Below are 18196 nucleotides of genomic sequence, written 5' to 3' on the forward strand. Positions count from 1 at the left end.
TGGAAATACCTAGTATCTCTTGTGGTTCCTAAGCACGGATCAACAGAGTGGCTTTCCCATAAGTGTTCGGTCTCTTCCCATGCCTGTTAAACATCGAACTAAACAGGATGGGAAAACACAAAGTGTCCTCTCTAATATTTTACCATTTTATTCCCTGTGTGAATCTCAGGTACCAGGACACAGGTAAAGGTAAAGAGCATAAAAATCAGCACAAAACTCTGACTTACCCTTGAGGGCTCAGATCTAAAGAATCATCTCTGCTGTGCTGCAAGCTCGGGGACCCCAAGTCAGCCGTGGCGTTAGTGGCGGCTGTGGCTGTTCCACTGCTGACTGACGTCGTGGACCCCAAGGATCCCGACCCATTCGTACATGCCTTTGGTGGACTTGTCAACAAAGACTCTGATTCTGCTAAGTGTTTTACTTGATGCATTACACCTATGTAGTAACAGATTTAACAGTCAGTTTTAACCAAGACCACTTCCCCACGATTACAGAATCTAAATGCTAACACTGATTCACGGGGAATGAATTAAAAGCATCCAGCAAATGAGGGTGGGGGTAGGGTGGAGCATGATGACTTAGGTGCCAGGGTTTTGGACTTGACTCCATTCTGGAAAGTAGGAGGCAAATTCAACCTTAAATAAAGAGATCTAAATTCAAAATGTGATCACAGGAAATTTAACAGAGTTGCACATAAAGTTCTACTGGAAATTCAAAATCCCATAATAAACACAATGAACAACAAAAATGCAGTAGTGCTCCTGTGGCTTGATAGCCAGGAGAGAAAGACTCACTACAGTTGTAAGCTGACTTCAAATGCACAGTGAGACAAGATCACAGTAACACCACTGGCCAAAAGAGAACACCAGCAATCCAAGGATGGTGATTTTTTTACATCCTCGCAGGAGACAAGTGGAGCTAAACAGCAACTTACAAGGCAGAGGTTCACATCTGGGCTAGAACCACAGGAGAATGCACATGGTGGACAGTGGTGGTGGGGAGTGGGGGTAGTTGCCAAGAACAACTGTATGCCAAGGTATGTATGAATGCATGTTCACACATTCACTTTTTTTTTTTTTCTGGGAAACAGTCCAGAGCTTTCCATCAGCATTCTTAAAACAAACTAACAAACAAAAACCACAAAAACACAGCAAAACACAAAATGTCTCAATGAACTCAAACTTGAGGCATTCACATTCCACAAATAATATCTACAGCAATAACATGACAGACTGGGTGCTAGATACTAAGAATATGGCCACAGATGAGAAAAATGGACTCAGGCAGTTATCGGGGACAAAACAAAACAATGTAAGAAATTACAAATAAAAAATAAACTGCCCTTTAGAAAGTAAGTTCTGACAGAGCACACAGCAATCGGGACCCTACAGACTCTGAAAGGAAGGTGAGGTCCCCAGGAATAAATGACATTTAAGAGGAACCTAAAAGAATAGTATATCTAGCCAGATGCAAATTAGAGAACTAATCAAAACTCCTCCATAAACTTCATACTGTATTTACTATGTAAATTTGGGGGGATGGAAATTCCAATCTGATGGCATAGTGGTACTGTAAATGTAAAAAGAAAAAAAAAATCACTGTGAGAAAAAGACATATTCTGATATACTTCCAAATCAGAAAGATGAAATAGATGTGAAAGGTAATACTAAAGCAAACAACAACTAATACAGACCATGAAAACCAAAACACAGAATGCAAATTAAAAATAATCCAAGGCTAAAAAGAACACAATCTATGTGATCAAAGAAGTATCTATTCATAAATGCACCCATCTGCTAACGACAGAGTTTGCCTTCTGTTTCATGTAAATATGTAGAGTTGGGATTTTAAAAAAACTTATTTAAACAGAACTAGTAAGAAATAGTGAAGACCTCTTTCCACTTAATACTCTGACACTAGCATGACTACAGCACTCTTGAGATGTGACGAGAAACAGAGCCAGTGTAAGGTGATGAAAGAAGGGTAATAGACCATATGCAGAAAGAACCGGGACTGCTGATAAGATGGAAGGTGAAGCTAAGAAGGATTACTTGAGGGTAAAACACCATTATTTCCTGTGTCCTCACACAAGACCAAAGTATCTTCAAAGACCAAAAGAGCCATAAAGAGATTTGTTGATGAGAAAGAACTCCTTTAATATCTTGGCATATTTGAAAAGGATAAAACACCCAAATGAGCAATACGATTTCATCTCTGTGATCTTCAAAAAGAGAATGGAAAAGTACTATGTCTCCAAGACTGACATCCATGTTCAAATTCCTCAAATTAGGAGACTAAACCCAAGGAAGTTAATAACAATCCTCTTTACTAGTGTTCTGATCTACTAATGGGATTCACTGGGAAAGCAAGTGAACCCTTGATTTTTTCAAGCATCTCTATGGGCAGGTGCACATTATCCACATGAAAAGGAACGTCAAGGATCGCTTCTGGCCCATGAACACTCAGATCACTAAAACATAACAGTGTTTAACATCTGCCCGTTAATCTCACACAACATCAGTTAACAGATTTTACAGAAGACACACTTTAGATGTATGTAAGTTACAAGCATCAAAACTTCTTATGTAAAAGATTGAAGTTTAATTTTTATTCTAAATTAAAGCTATTCGGCTACTGAAATACTATTTAGACTAAAAGATTAACCATTAATTAATTATCATGAATGACATTACCTTCTCTTCTGAAGTAAACACTAAAAATATCAGGTAACTTCTGCATTAAGATTTCTGCCATCTGAAGTGCTCCAACTACTATCTTCAGGTCTTGGCTTGACAGCATGGAGGCAATGTGACTAAAAAAAGAAAGCATTCGCATATAAAACATCTGTCTGAACTTGAGAATTATTTTTGGCCATACTACTTTAATTTTGAGAGCAATATATTTTCACTGTGAAAACAACTGAAATTTGTCTTAAATGCTTAAATGTCTGCATTTCTCTTTCTCAAGGTGTGTATAAATATAAAGAAACAATGGAGGCCTCAAGACATTACAAATGAACTGTTTTATGCAATTTTTTTTTCTACATTATTACTTGAAAGATTGCTGAGATTACTTGCAGAGACTTGAATTTCTACAACGTTTTACTATTTTCATGAACACACCTTGAAACAGCATGATTTTTCAGGACATCCTTCAGAAGTTCAGCATCCGCAAAATAAATTATCCTAAGAATTGCTCTAAGGCACTTATGTCTGACCGCAGGTCCCGCTGAGGAACTATACACTTCATAAAGAACACCAAATAATGTCTTAATAAAAGACTTAGCCAGTTCCGGATCCTCTTTCATAAGCTGTGCTCGAGCATCATCCTTCTTTAACTCTGAATATCCACCTGTTTAAAAAAAAATGTATAGTTCTAAACTTACAGACCTCACAAATACAAAAAAGTAAACAATAGAGCCTTCAACTTGCTGTAATTATTTAAAATGTTTAAAAAAAAAAAAAAAAAAAGACCTTAACTTATGTAATGTAATCACCTGGCATCCACAAAGACACCAAAGGCAGCATTAAGGCAAAACTGAGCCAGCTAGAAAGAACAAGGTATCAGCGCAGTGTACCTCTTGTTTTAATAGCATGTGTTCAACAAAATACCATGGATATTTCAGTATTAGCCAGCTAAACCACTGGTAAGAAATAAACAAAGTTCACGAAATGGACAGTAGGTATGTGACTAGAAGCTATGGAAAAACAAGATGATCTGTGGCTTTTCTCAGAGGAAACAAGGTTCAGGGGAAATAAAGTGATAAGGAAGTAAGCTCTAGACCAGGAGTAAGCAAAGTATGGTCGAAAGGCCCAATCTGGCCCAGCTCCTCTTTTTTGGGGGGTGGGCGGGGGGTATCTTACTGGAGCATGACCACATACATTTCTTTCTCTTTTTTATATAGTTGTTTTGCGCTACAATGGCAGTATGCTGTACAAGCACTGTATAATCCATAAAGCTTTAAGCATTTACTATCCGGCCCTGCTGAGAAGTCCACTGACCCCTGCACTCTACACTAGAGGTGCAAAGCGAGAGACTGAATCCCCAAGGACAGAGACAAATGTCAGAAACCTAAACAGAAAAAACCTATTCTTCATTAGTGAAGAAGAGAATTTTGATAGGAACGTGTAACAAAAAAGGTTGTAAAGAACTAAGCAGATAGGTGTGTGTGGATCTAAATGTGTAAGAGGAATAAGAGGATCAGATTTTAAAAAACAAAACAAAACAAAAAACAACACGGGCCAATTCCAGCCGGAGCCCAGGACACTACAAAATCACAGACCAGGAAAAAATGTGGAGGGTCCCATATCAGCAGTGCTGGCTCATGCATCAGTTAGAACATGACCAAAAAAAAAAACAACCCAAACAAATTAATTACCACTACACAATGGTTTTAATCTTAATAAAGACACTCAGTGAAATAATGACTTATCATGAGAAATATTATTCACATGACAATACAGTACTATTAACTCAAAAGTACTTACTAGTGTTAGTATTGGCTAAGGGGTTAGGTTTTCTCTGAATGGCACGTGCTGTTCCCGTGTCCTCATTGATTTGCTGCATAGAATTAAAATCAATAGTATAAACTCGTCCCAGAGTGGACAAGCTTATCTCATCCTCACCGACCTGATGGGCTGCCTGAGAGCAAAGAGAGAGAAACCTTGAATATAAACATGGAGAAATTTATTAACTTAAGACACAGTGGGACCCTCCATAAATGCTAACTTACATATTTATTTCATCAGGTTTCAGATGGTGAAGTAAAAGAGTATGGAAGATTTAACAGTGTGGCCAAGACAAAACTCATTCATTTAATAAATAATTTTTAATTAAACACAATTATACACCACAGACTCTATAAGGTCCCTGGAGATATAAATACAGATCAATTCCTGATGGAAGATCCAGTCATGTAGAATCCCTGACATAAGGAAGACATCGTTTATATTAAGAAAGCTTTTAAGACATTGCTGATAGAAAAAAAATTATTACCCGAAAAAAATCTTAGTATCTAATTCTTAAGTTAAAATAGTATTTACATCATAGATTTTTAGCAGCCCACAAAATCTTCTTTAAACAAAACGATTCTACAAAATTATCCTTAGGTAAAAAGACTTTCCATTTAAATGATACTTTAAGATTGAAAGCAACACTCCTGGACCTAGGAGAGTAACCCCTAGGGTGTACATGTGTGCACAGTACATAAATACAACGATACGCTTTGATTAATACTATTTGCTTGAGATAAGACAGTCAAAAGATGTGATAGAATACTCATTCTTAGAACAGTCCAGGCTACGGAATTCTTAGGCTAAATCAAAGACAGGACTCCTTAAGCGTAAGAGAGTAAGCTAACAGGGAAAATGCAATTAACAGGACAATGCTAAAAAGAAGGCAGCTTAATGGTAGAGACCATGGCCTGCTTATATACTAAGGTGAAGAACACACACCAAGACCCCTTACACCTCACTCCCTCCTGAAAGCTGGCTCGGAACTTAAAGTCTTAAGAACTCCTGATTTTATAACGGAAGTCAATGGTTTCAAAGTTCTTTTTCAAAATTTCATTTTTAACAACTAATGATAGAAGACATCTTTAAAGAAGAATGTCTCTTCAATTGTGATGTTCTTAAAAAAATTCAAGTATCACAGACAAATTAAAAAATATAGTATGACTTAAAGCTATCTCCCATATTGAAAATACCAGTAAATGATGCATGGTGTCCCAAATAATGCAGTGACCCACACTTCCTAACTGAAGGCCATTTTGCTGACCTGAAAAATTTCTGAAATATTTCAATGCATACTTAATATGGAAGTTAACAGAAGTAATAAAAATCACACATAAAACCTTCATAGAAAAACACTAAATATTTTGGTGCACCTTTCCTTTTCATTATTCCTCTTATTTTGCTGAGTGCCCCAAAGAGTCACAAAGTTCTGAATACTGTGTTCATTTTTCCATATCCCATTTTATGTCAGTGAAATGTATCCCATTAACATGTGGACTACGTATGAGGCTAGTGGGTATCAAAACTCACTTAACCATTTCGTCACCTAGACTTTTATACTAAAATGGTTTCCTTGTTTTTGTTCTATAAAATATGCTGACAAACAGCTATTTGTCTACAAATATTTGTTTATGGGAGGCATCTTCTGGGTGGGAAATAGAGGGGCTTTGAAAATGTATAGCCTGACTCCAGTGTTTCCTTTTAGAAATGAGGAAACTATGGAACAAAGAACTTAAATTACTTGCTCCAAGTCAATCAGGTAGTTAGCAGCTGAAGCAGTTGACCTGAACAGAAATGAGGACCTTGTTCTCAGGAGACAAAATGAGAGAATCTTGAGTTAATTCAAAATTGAGCACATTTAAGTACACATATCCACCTCCCCACTCCATCCCTACACCCACTTGCCACCAAAATAGATATATTTAAACGGTACGATGAAACTACTACCTCAATGATCCGGCTGTCAATCCTGTTATAGGGATGCCAGAGGCCTCGGTCGTCACGCCACTGCCATATTGCACCATCTGTGTTCTGCGCATTTCCCTTCTTCAGCATGGTATCAACTGCAAAAATGCCTTCTTTTGGTAAACATGGCATAAGTTCGCTGAAAACAAAGGTGCAATTATTTCATTAAGTAGCTTCCTGAACTATTAGTAAATGACAGATCTCTCAAGTAAAATACCCGCGTATAAGCCGCAGTTCTTATCATCAGCCCAATCTTTACCAAATCAGAGATGTCAGTTCATACAGTTCTTGAGGACTTCGTGGAACAAGATCAATCTGTTCTTGACAACTTCCGTTAGCAGCACCGCACAGGAGAAAGTGAAGTGTTTCTGCAATGTCTGTAAAACCAGTAACAGAAACCAAAAACCCATGAAATTAGTTATATTACCTCATTTAAAAGGCAATCATTCCTATGGGGGAAAACAATCAGAATTATTTTCTTACAGTCAACTATACATGAATAAAAAGTTAAAAAACGGGTATTTTTTTTATATAGCAATATGCCATATATAGGAATTAAAAAGCCAAATGAGCTATAATGAAAACATAAAAAAAGAAATTTATGAAAATTTTCTTTCTAAAGGCTTCAGTCTCAGTCCTAGTTGGCCATTTAAACAAAATCCACACCAGACAATTTGGGAATTTTTAAATTTTGTTTTTGGTTTTGTGTGTGAAGAACACAGTGCTTTGTACAAAAGTGCAGTCAACGTACATTTTAATCCCCCATTTAAGTTTATTTGCCTTTAGTTTAAGTATACTGAAAACGGGTGGTCAACACAATGAAACAAAGAAATTATAAGCATCAAAATATTACCATACTCTGGTCAGGAAGTAATTAATTACCTTAAAGACAAACATGCCAACTTAATACAAAGGTCATTAACATATCCTCTACCCTAAGTTTCCAATGCCAGAAGACATCAGTTTATAGAGGAATTTGCATGAAAACCAGCCTCCCACAAGAACACTCTAACATGAGGAAGTTCCCATTACCCACAGATTTAGTCATTCAAATAACTAAAGGTACGGACGGCACTGGGTCTTTGCAAAATACAAACATTTCATTGAAATGTTTTGGCAATAATCACTAAATTTTGTTATGGAAGAAAGTATTCACTACTAATCTGGGCAAAAGCCTATATAGTTAAATTGCTGCCCCACATAAATTTCACTAAGAAATTTATTTTAAATTTCTTGAGAAAGTACAGTCTTGCCAACTCTCTTCAGAAATGTGAATACATAGCTAAGTTACGTTGTAAGAATTCTTTAATTTTTTTTAAAAAAGAGATGAGAGGGTGACAACATGCTTCCTTTGTGTTACTGCTGAACAAATAAAATCTAAGTCTAGTGGCCTCCAAGTGATAAATGTACGGCAAACTTCATGGACTAATAAGCAAAAGGTGAGAACAGTCATCCTAAAGGGAAAAAATGTCCGAAATGGTAAAGCAGAACAAGTCAGTGAACAATTTCCTAAAATGTTTTAGAGAAATGTGGTGCCACACACGGTAACAAGAAATAATCTGGATTCAAACTTCAGGAGATGGTGGGCTCAGCAAAATTCAAAGGGCTCCTAGGGCATGCACCGACGCTACTCAAGACAAAGTTACATCCTTCCCCAACTTCTCACTTTGTTCATGACACAAGCCGTATGATTCTCTGGAATGCCAAGTTTAGGAGTGATTAGTGCTTTAAGAGAATCTTTTCAATAAAACAGCTCAACAACACTACTTTCCTGCAAAATGCTGGGCCAATGTGCCAATTCACAAAAAACGTGACTAAATATAAAAGACGTAAATAACGTAAAAAATATTTATCTGAGACAGTGATGCCAGAGGCTTCTCTGTCCCCGAACACCATCTCTTATGCTCCCACGGTAATATCCTCAGAGATGAGAATTAAAAATATGAAATTACCCACCATTAAATGCATCCTGTATAAATGGGATCAACACCCTAGAAGCAATAATCCTAACATACAGGTGTTTTCTGAAGCCCACTGTCTTCTGAGATTAACTTGCAAAATATAAGGTTTATGAGAGAAATGCAGTAGCAACACAACAGTGCAACAAAAATGTATTGATGGATAAGGCTAAGAAGGGCCTAGAAAATACTCAAGCAGCGAAGATGAGAGAGATTCATGTGTGCAAGTAAGTTCCAAATTCCTGAGGAAGGAAAGCACTGTGGAATCAGATAAACTGCTGGGAAAACTCTAAGAGGGGCAGAAAGAAGGGGAAGCAGAGGACAGGCAACTACTCGTAACTCAGTATTCCCCTAGTGAAGCATCACTACATAATTACTATTGGAGAGAAGGCAATGAGCCTGCATTTTTAGCCCTAGAATCACCAAGGATAAATTTTTAATATACTGCAGATGTTATGCATTGTACACAGGAAGCACTACTGTACTGTCCCCACACAAATCTACTACGGATCAAGTTTTCTTCCCTTACTCTCCAGTGTCCATATTTTTTTTTTTTAAAGATTTTATTTCTTTATTTGATAGAGAGAGATTGCAAGTAGACAGAGAGGCAGGCAGAGGGGTGGGGGGAAGTAGGCTGCCTGCTGAGCAGAGAGCCCGATGTGGGGCTCCATCCCAGGACCCTGAGATCATGACCTGAGCCAAAGACAGAGGCTTAACCCACTGAGCCACCCAGGCACCCCCAGTGTCCATGCTTTTAACAAGTCCTTTTACTTGCCTATACTGACTGTATTTATTAATAAACACTTTTTAAGAACCCGCTTCTCCTGCCTGAAGGTGGACAACAAAGTAGCACTTACTTTGCTTCATAAGTTGAACAGCTAAAGTTGGACAGTTGGAACACATCAGAGAAAACATGCGAACCACCATTATGAACATCCCAGAACTTAAAATGGGTGGAGTCACTACCAACAGCTGTTGAACATTTGTTAGCAGATCTTTGGAGGCAACCTGCTGGAGTAAATTCTTCACAAACAAAAGAAAAATTACTGTTATACCATGACTCAACAATTAACAATTTCATGAAAATACCACCAAAGAATAAAGGCTTACCTCCTCATGTTGGAAGTTGTCCACTAGACGTGCAAAACAAAGACAAGTGCTTTCAACTGACTTTTTGTCCTATTTTTTAATAGAAGAAATAAAGCTTAGTAATATAAAATATATCACTGTCTTACATCACTACCTAATTTTCTTCCTAACCTCAAACTGCTCAAGGCCGGTTCACTAAGATGTGAGCCTTGAAAATCCAATGTACAATGTACAATGTACAATGTACAAAATCCAAGGTACAATTAATAACATCATGATTTCAAAGCACAGAGCTTCACACTGAGAGAACTTCTCTCCTCTGTGAAGATCCCAATAAATAAGAGCAAATATGCAAAAACGAAGGAACTTTTTTGCTTCTGTAATTTCAATACTTAACCACAAGTCACAACAAAGATAAATATCATTCTAAAAAAGCATTCGCAGTAGAAACATTTAAAACATGTATACACTAAAAAGTTGGAAACAGTTCAGTATTATGTGTGTGTGAACCAGAGGTTTACCGATGATGTGAGAAAATAGGTGTCATTTTGCTATAACCACTATGAAAACAATCTAGAAACACTATTACAGAGGCCTCGTTCAGAAAACAAGAAATATCCTTATAAGAACAATTTAACTGTTTAACAAGTGTTTTGATAGTGTTTTTTTTCCTAACTGATAAATGGGTTCCAGATATAAAAACCAGACTGGCTTGCTTATACAAAATTGAGAATAATTCTGGTATCATAAAAGCCCTATATCTTCACTATCAGTACTTAAGTCTATAAAGGGTGCTACAAATAACACACCCAACAATTTAACTTCTGATTTTCACCCTTTTTTCCAAAATACGGTATGGAAATCACACCCAACTACAGAATACATTTCTAGACCCAGTAAGCACAGGTTATCTCAGCCTACCAACTTTATTTCTTTTTAATTAATTTATTTATTTGAAATAGAGAGAGAACATGCACACAAGGGCGGGGAACAGCAGAGGGAGAGGCAGACTCCCCACTGAGCAAGGAGCCGGACACAGGACCCTGAGATCATGACCCAAGGCGAAGGCAGACAATCATTACTGAGCCACCCAGGACCCAGAGTCTACTAAGTTTTTAAAATTAAGTAAGCAAACAACGAATAGCATGACTTGTATCTTTTTTTTTTTTAAAGATTTTATTTATTTATTGGACAGAGAGAGAGATCACAAGTAGGCAGAGAGGCAGGCAGAGAGAGAGGAGGAAGCAGGCTCCCTGTTGAGCAGAGAGCCCGATGCGGGGCTCGATCCCAGGACCCTGAGATCATGACCCGAGCCGAAGGCAGCGGCTTAACCCACTGAGCCACCCAGGCGCCCCAGCATGACTTGTATCTTGATCATCTCAGAGGCAAAACATTTCACAGTGATTTAATAATCTTTTTGTAGCTCTCTTACATAAATCCCTATTGAACATATTCTCTATACCAAACTGTCCAGAGGTGATTTTAAACACACTTTGTAAAGCTGATTTGGGAGTCCCAATTTCTAGGGGTGCCTGGGTAGCTCACTTGGTTAAGCACCTGACTCAATTTCAGCTCAGGTCAGGATCTGAGGATGGTGAGATGGAGTCCCACATATGGCTCTGTGCTCGGCAGGGAGTCTGCCCAAGATTCTCTCTCTCCCTCTACCACTCCCCTGGCTCAGTCATGTTCATGCTCTCTCTCTCTCTCTTTCTCTCAAAATAAAATAAATATTTTAAGAGCCTGATTTCTAAAAACCCTTTTAGCAATTAACAACATCTTAAGACAATTTATGTTAAAAGAAAATTCAAATTTCTCTACAAGGCTTAACTCACTGCCCCCCACACCAGATTTTGTAAGCCCTGCTTCTCATCCTCCATCACCTTGTCTGCCAATTCCATCACCTAAATAAATGTTCCTGCTCTTCTCCAACTTCCGACAGTCACAGTCTGCAGTGTCATCTCATCTCTGATCTTAGCCCACATCCTCCAGATCTTTCCTGCAGAACCCAATGCCTTAGAGGAGAGATGATCTCCCTAAAGGAAACTCTGATCCTATCACACATTGAGTGAAAACACTCAATGTTTGCTGAAATAACAAACTCATCCCTTAAATTCAAAATACTAAAATGCTGTCACATTTGGGTAAATCCATCAAATTATATAAAATAACCTAGCATGGTACACGAATGGAAAACCCAGCAGGAAAAAAAAAACACATGGATCAGAGTATTTCCAATTTATACATCCAGTTGGATGATTTAAAACCCTTGATAAAACTGGCATTCTAAAAAACATAGTAAAGATGTTTTATGGCACATAAAATAGGTTCATGTTTTACCTGATGGGTTAGCCTTTGGGTAAGCAGTGGGAGGGAATCTGCCACAAAATGAAATTCGTCTGGCGTGATGCTCTGGCAGCAATTGGCTGCAATTGCTAGTGCATTTCTTTGGGCATTTATGCTGAAGAATTCTAGATACAGCAAGCAGTCTGCCAAACCACCCTAAAATACAGAAAACTGTTAAAGTGAAGAAAGACCCTCAGCAATTAAAAAAAAAAAAGAAAAAGAAAAAGAAAAAGGAGTAAGAAGTCTAGCACATCACTTTGGAAACACCATGTGCACCTTACAGAGACTGCAGTCTAGTAGCCAGCACAAATGCGGATCTAAAATCCAACTTGAAATGAAATACAGTCCTTCGGTAGCAACACTTACCGCCTGCAGAATGGCTTTACTGTGTCTGCGGGATAACATCTCCAAGGCAGTCAGGGCCTGCTCTGCCACATCAATACACTGAATAACTTGCAGCTGGGAACATAAAAACAGGTAACTTAAGGCCATCACTCAAGTGCTTTTCCAGCTGCTTATCTTCTACACGAATAAACACAGTATTTTTGCTAATTCCATCAATCTATACACTGCCCCTAACTCTAACATGAAAACCACCATAAGAAAACAGTGATTTATGAGCTCAAGCTGTAACAAGTAAATATAGTTTCCTTCCAACTACCTTGTTCTCTTTAAAGACACAGAAAAATAGGTTTTACATAGGGAATAAATGAAATCCAATTAGATAACTTTCAATTTTTCTATTTATAATAAATGGGTTGTTTTATATAACAAATTTTAAAATTCAAGTTTTACCCTTATGCCATATTCAAGGTTATCAGATAATGCAAATTTTATTATGCATTAAAAAGAAAAAGGCCCTTAAAACAGACCAAAACACAACCTACCACAAGACCATATGAAAAAATTTCCTTTCTCCACTGACTCACTTTATAACCTTGAGCAAGCACTTTATCTCAGCTGTAAAATGAGGGTATAAATAGCTATCAACATCATTGGGATATTTTCTAGAAATTATGAGATTATTTTAATCAAGTGCTTTAAGTTCTTCTCTGAAAGATTTTATATTCTTGATAAATGTTCTCATTAAAAATTATTAACTGAAATGATTCCATAAATGTTTTATTAGCATCAACTTTAAACTACTGGTGTGCTAAACACAAAGTATCTTTCTGACATCCTGGGTAAAAAATATACTTTGAATAGATAATGAATCCTTTAAAAAGTCTTTTAAGGTGGCCTTACAATTTCGATGTACTACTTTAGAATTCAGAAATCAAGAGTCTTCAGCTTGATTTCCCTAGGCCTGGTTTCAAACAAGCAGAGCAAAAGCAGGATTACCTTTTCTAGAAAGACAGGAATTGCATCTACTACAACAGCAGATGATCGAGGAAGTGCTTCCATCATGTATGTTAAGGCTCGACAAGCATGGTTCATCTACAAATAAGATAGCACTTTTACTCAATAAGAACCCAAAATTTTATCTGGGGTGTTTAAAAAAATATACCACATACTTACAATATCGAAATTATGTTCCATCTGAAGTAATGTTATCTGTTTAAAAAAAAAGATGAGAACAAACTATTAGAAGCTATCTATATCCCTAGAAGAACTGTTTCTTCCTCTACATCAACTCAAATGGAAAGTATTAGTCAAGACCTTATTCTTATAAAAATAGTACCAAGTTAAAACCTAGCATATGTACACAAGAAATGATTATATTGAGGATGGCAGGATGCAGATTACAGCTCTTGACTTGGAAACTGTGCTAGATAATCATCACCTCTCACAATCCAGGTCATAAAACAAAGGCTTACAACCAACTGTTCTGGTACTTCTAGCCCCCTTTCTCAGATGCCAACAGGCATCAGTAAATACTTAATACCTAAAGAAACAGATCATCAATGCACTGGCATTTGTTAACAACTGTACAGACAGATTCAAGACTACTATTTCAACTCCTGTGAATAGACTTCTCTACAAGCTGAGCTAAACACCATTTAACTCAGCTGTAAAGTCCTCAAACACATTACTTATCACATCAGAAACTAAGTATGCACTAATTAAAACCCAAATTAATCATCGTATTCTACAACTACATGAATGAGTCTACATGCATTTCTTTTAGTTTCCCTTGTGGACAAGACCATAAGCAGATTTTAGCCATGTTTTTCAAAGGCAGAAATTCAAAACGGCTAGGGCTATGTATACATACAATCTCTTGATGAGAGATCCAATCTCTTGAAGCAGCCAAAGCTACCAAAGAAATGTCCTATCTGGGGAAGCAATCATTCAGAGTTCAATGGGAAATTTTAAATGCACTGAATTCAAGTTACAAAGTACACTTCAAATAAATGTATTTAATAATGAACATCAGATACTCTAATGCAATATTCATTTAACAGGAGTGCCTTCTCAGCTATGAATTATGCTAGGTCAAGTACATCTACATATCTGAGGTCCTGATCACTTTCTTTGTGTGTGCGCGCACACACACACACACACACACACACCCCATTCTGGGGTTCAATGGAACCTATAACCAGTCATTTGAAATACCCACTGTAGATCGAAAGGGGTTGTCATGTTGACAGAAAAAGTAACAAGTTCTCCAATTCTTAAGATGGAATAAACATTGTAAGACCATGTTTGAGAGGAACAGCTCCAACAGATTCCTTTTCAACAAAAATGACCAGGGTCACACAAGTGACAGATGGATACATATTCACAATATTCAATTCTGATGGAAGATTAACCTGGCCAGTTCATTAACAATAGTCAGTATTACTAGCAGGAGCTGTCTTACATAGGTCGATGAAGCGCTTAAATCTAATCAAAGGCCAGCAAATCAAGTACGTCAGATTATGTGTCAACATTTGCACATAGATTTAATAGCATCTTTATACAACTAATAAAAACTGCATCTTACATAGTATAAGCCTAGTTCTTTGTTATTTTTTTAATAAACAAGAACAACAAAATAAGACAGTTTAATTCAGGAAACAAAACCAGCTCCTAGGGAAATGGGTAGGGTGAGTGTGAATACGGACACAGGCAAAATGTAATACAAAAATCAATACTGCTTTCACTGAACATCCAGAAATCAACATGCCAGCCCTCATTAGAAGGGAAGTGGTAATAGTTAAGTGCCAATTTACACTATCCAGGTCTGCCTGACAGAAAGTGAAGAAACTGGGGCGCCTGGGTGGCTCAGTGGGTTAAGCCGCTGCCTTCGGCTCAGGTCATGATCTCAGGGTCCTGGGATGGAGCCCCGCGTCGGGCTCTCTGCTCAGCAGGGAGCCTGCTTCCCTCTCTCTCTCTCTGCCTGCTTCTCTGCCTACTTGTGATCTCTGTCTGTCAAATAAATAAAAAAAAAAAGAAAAGAAAAGAAAGTGAAGAAACTGGTCCATCCTTTCTCACCCTGCCAGAGCTGAGCCATCCAACAAGAACAAAAGATGGCATCACCTTGTGTTTCAATGAACTTCATTCAACTGTCTCCACAATCTGATAATGAGATCAAACAAGACAATCTGACACATCAACCATGTTTTTGTCAACTTTATTTGCTATGTAAACGAAGACTTATTAACTTGATACTTGGTTTTTAACTTCCAATATATTCATATGCTGTATGAGTAAATTCATGATGTTTATGTTAGTTTTTTGTTTTACACTCAGACTTAAATCTTAATTTCCCATATAGCCAATCTTTTTAATCTTGAGCTAAGAAAACTACCAAGCTGTTGTTTAAGACTTACTTTGTTCAGGAGCCTACATTTAGTAGTGGCAATTCCTCCTCCTCTTTTTGCCCCATTAAAAAGTTCAAGCAATTAAGATGTTTTTAAATTCTAAACATCAATTCACGACTGTACTGAAAAACATCACTAAAAGGTTTTGTTTCATTTCTTTGTATTTTTACTTAACGTAAAACCTAAGCTGGAAGGATTCACGTGGTACTGTGGCTGGAATGCTCTGCCGCTGCACACAATTACAACACGAAAGCTTTGTGCCCACAAAAACCTGCCACAAGGGAGCAGCTTATTACTGCCCATATATCACCAGTTTAAAAGAGAGAGCACGTTAAGTTTAGATATCACCTAATGCAACAAACAATTTAAGGTTTAAAACCAGTCATTTTAAACCGTAAGAGACTCTCAATCTCACAAAACAAACTGAGGGTTGCTGGGGGGAAGGGGGTCGGGAGAGGGTGGTGGGGTTATGGACACTGGGGAGGCTATGTGCTATGGTGAGTGCTGTGAAGTGTGTAAACCTGGCAATTCACAGACCAGTACCCCTGGGACTAAAAATACATTATATGTTTATAAAAAAAAAAATTGAAATTAAAAAAATAGTAAAATAAAACCAGTCATTTTAAGTATCAAGAAGTACGAGTTTAGAAAATTACAAATTCATTATTTGCGATCACTGCCAAGATCTAGAAGTGTGAAGTAAAAGCACAAAGCCACACTCTACCATCTCTTAGTTCAAACGGTGTAAATAATCATGCTTCAGCAACGTTCAGATAACTGAGATAAAATGAGGGGCAAACTCTCTTACCAAAGCTGGAACAACACTCTTGACAGGAAACCCTCCCAGCGTCTCCTCATTTCCCATAACCAATAGCTGACACATTTCAATAACTGCCTGGAGCTGCTGGCTTTCATCACTTGCTTGCAGTCCTTGCAGAAGCTGTTGGGCCTTGGAGCCTTCACAGGGAGGGGGAAAAAATCATTACTTTTAAACATTTAAGGAAATTATTAGTAGGTATAAAGTGTGACTCTACATGGCAGTGGGCTGCTTATCTTTTGATCCCAGTGAAAGGCTAAGTCTATAACTAGGGCTAAGACAGGCTGCTGATATAATTCAAGACACAAATTGACTGAAATTATCTTACCTTAGACTGATCTCACAGTATTTATTGATTTTTGTCTTTTAGTTTTTCTTTTAAAATGAAACAAGTGGATTGCCTCTTACTAGCTAAAACAAAAAGATATCCGTAAGACTAATACAAATTGTTACCTCTGACAGAGTGACTTTTACATATATAGACTAAGCAAAAGCCTTCTGTAGGAATAACCACCTGTTAAAAAGTGATGGCCAGCCTTCAACGAAAATCCACATACTCCTGAAGTCCTGCTCAGAATAAATGGAATCCTGGTAACAGTGGAAGGGCAAGAAAATAAAGATAAACAGAGCAATGTACCTAATAGAAGAGAGTGGAAAGAATGCAGTTTTTTTTTTTTTAAAGATTTTATTTATTTATTTGTCAGAGAGAGCAGACTCCCTGCCAACCAGGATATCTGACTGATGTGGGGCTCGATCCCAGGACCCTGAGACCATGACCTGAGCCAAAGGCAGAGGCTTAATCCACTGAGTCACTCAGGTACCCCTAGAATGCAGTACTTCTAAAAACAGCAAAAGACTGGCTTATTCACCTTCTCTCATTCCCTTTGCATATGACTTCCACTTTTAAGGCCCAAATTCATTGCCCAAAGAACTGAAAAACACTAAGATTCAACTCCTACAGGGATAGGCTGTGGTCAGTGATCCAGGTAACATACTCAAAAATGATGGCCACAAAAGTGTTTCAAATTTTCATGAACACCTTCCTATCTGAAACCATAATTAATGTTCACCAAATTATAGCTAATGCTAATTTCAAGCCCTTTCTCTTCCTACACCTTCACAGGTTCTTGTCAGCATAAGGGATTTATCCTCTCCAAGTCATTAGACAGCTTAGAAATGTCAGATGTGTAGAAACTGCCAATGAAGGCGGGATTCATATGAAAACCAAAGTATTTTATTTCAATTAAGTTACAGTGATCTTCCTCAAAGCATAGCCTTTCAAAGGGGACACATGGTGATCCTTGCAAGATTTAAGACTATGGCAAACGAATTGCATGTAACTATTACTGCCTACCTACCTTTACCATAATGAAGAATCTACCCAAAAACATATTGCAAGAACAGCAAGTTCAGACGGCTGCCATCTTTAAAATTTTCAAACTAAACAGGAGTTCCACTTAGAGCAGGCCTATCATTTTTGCACTGAAATGAAAGGCAAAACAAATGAAGGGAAGATAAACTCTTGAAAACAGAAGAACCCTCAGTTGCTTCTAGATCTGCTTTCAAAGGATGAAACAGTTCATATATCCCACTAGCACAACCACCCAAAACTAGAAAAACTAACATATCCATTGGGTGTTTTATAAACATGGAAGCTGGCAATTCTAGGACACAGATCATGTTAGCATGGTCATAAGATACCACAGAACCTTAAACCAACTGAAAATGACAATAAGAAGCAAAAGCCATAATTTATGTTCTGAT

General features: G+C 37.5%; 1 protein-coding gene across 17 annotated transcripts in view; it reads right to left on the reverse strand.

Annotated features, from left to right (window-relative positions):
- TRIP12 (thyroid hormone receptor interactor 12) overlaps positions 1-18196 on the reverse strand; it is a 147421-nt gene that overhangs the window by 33576 nt on the left and 95649 nt on the right. For 8 of the 17 annotated variants that reach the window (XM_032355070.1, XM_032355069.1, XM_032355067.1 and 5 more), the window contains 13 exons: positions 16424-16572; positions 13385-13420; positions 13208-13303; positions 12233-12325; positions 11861-12022; positions 9545-9613; positions 9292-9457; positions 6736-6853; positions 6456-6615; positions 4488-4641; positions 3123-3351; positions 2694-2812; positions 228-435 (listed from right to left, as the gene is read on the reverse strand). In XM_032355070.1, the coding sequence (XP_032210961.1) occupies positions 228-435; positions 2694-2812; positions 3123-3351; positions 4488-4641; positions 6456-6615; positions 6736-6853; positions 9292-9457; positions 9545-9613; positions 11861-12022; positions 12233-12325; positions 13208-13303; positions 13385-13420; positions 16424-16572 (1759 nt within the window). The remainder of the gene's footprint in view (positions 1-227; positions 436-2693; positions 2813-3122; positions 3352-4487; positions 4642-6455; positions 6616-6735; positions 6854-9291; positions 9458-9544; positions 9614-11860; positions 12023-12232; positions 12326-13207; positions 13304-13384; positions 13421-16423; positions 16573-18196) is intronic. The other 9 variants (XM_032355077.1, XM_032355073.1, XM_032355071.1 and 6 more) reach the window with 3 other exon arrangements.

This window comes from Mustela erminea, chromosome 8 (genome assembly GCF_009829155.1).
Source record: "Mustela erminea isolate mMusErm1 chromosome 8, mMusErm1.Pri, whole genome shotgun sequence".
Lineage (NCBI taxonomy): Eukaryota > Metazoa > Chordata > Mammalia > Carnivora > Mustelidae > Mustela > Mustela erminea.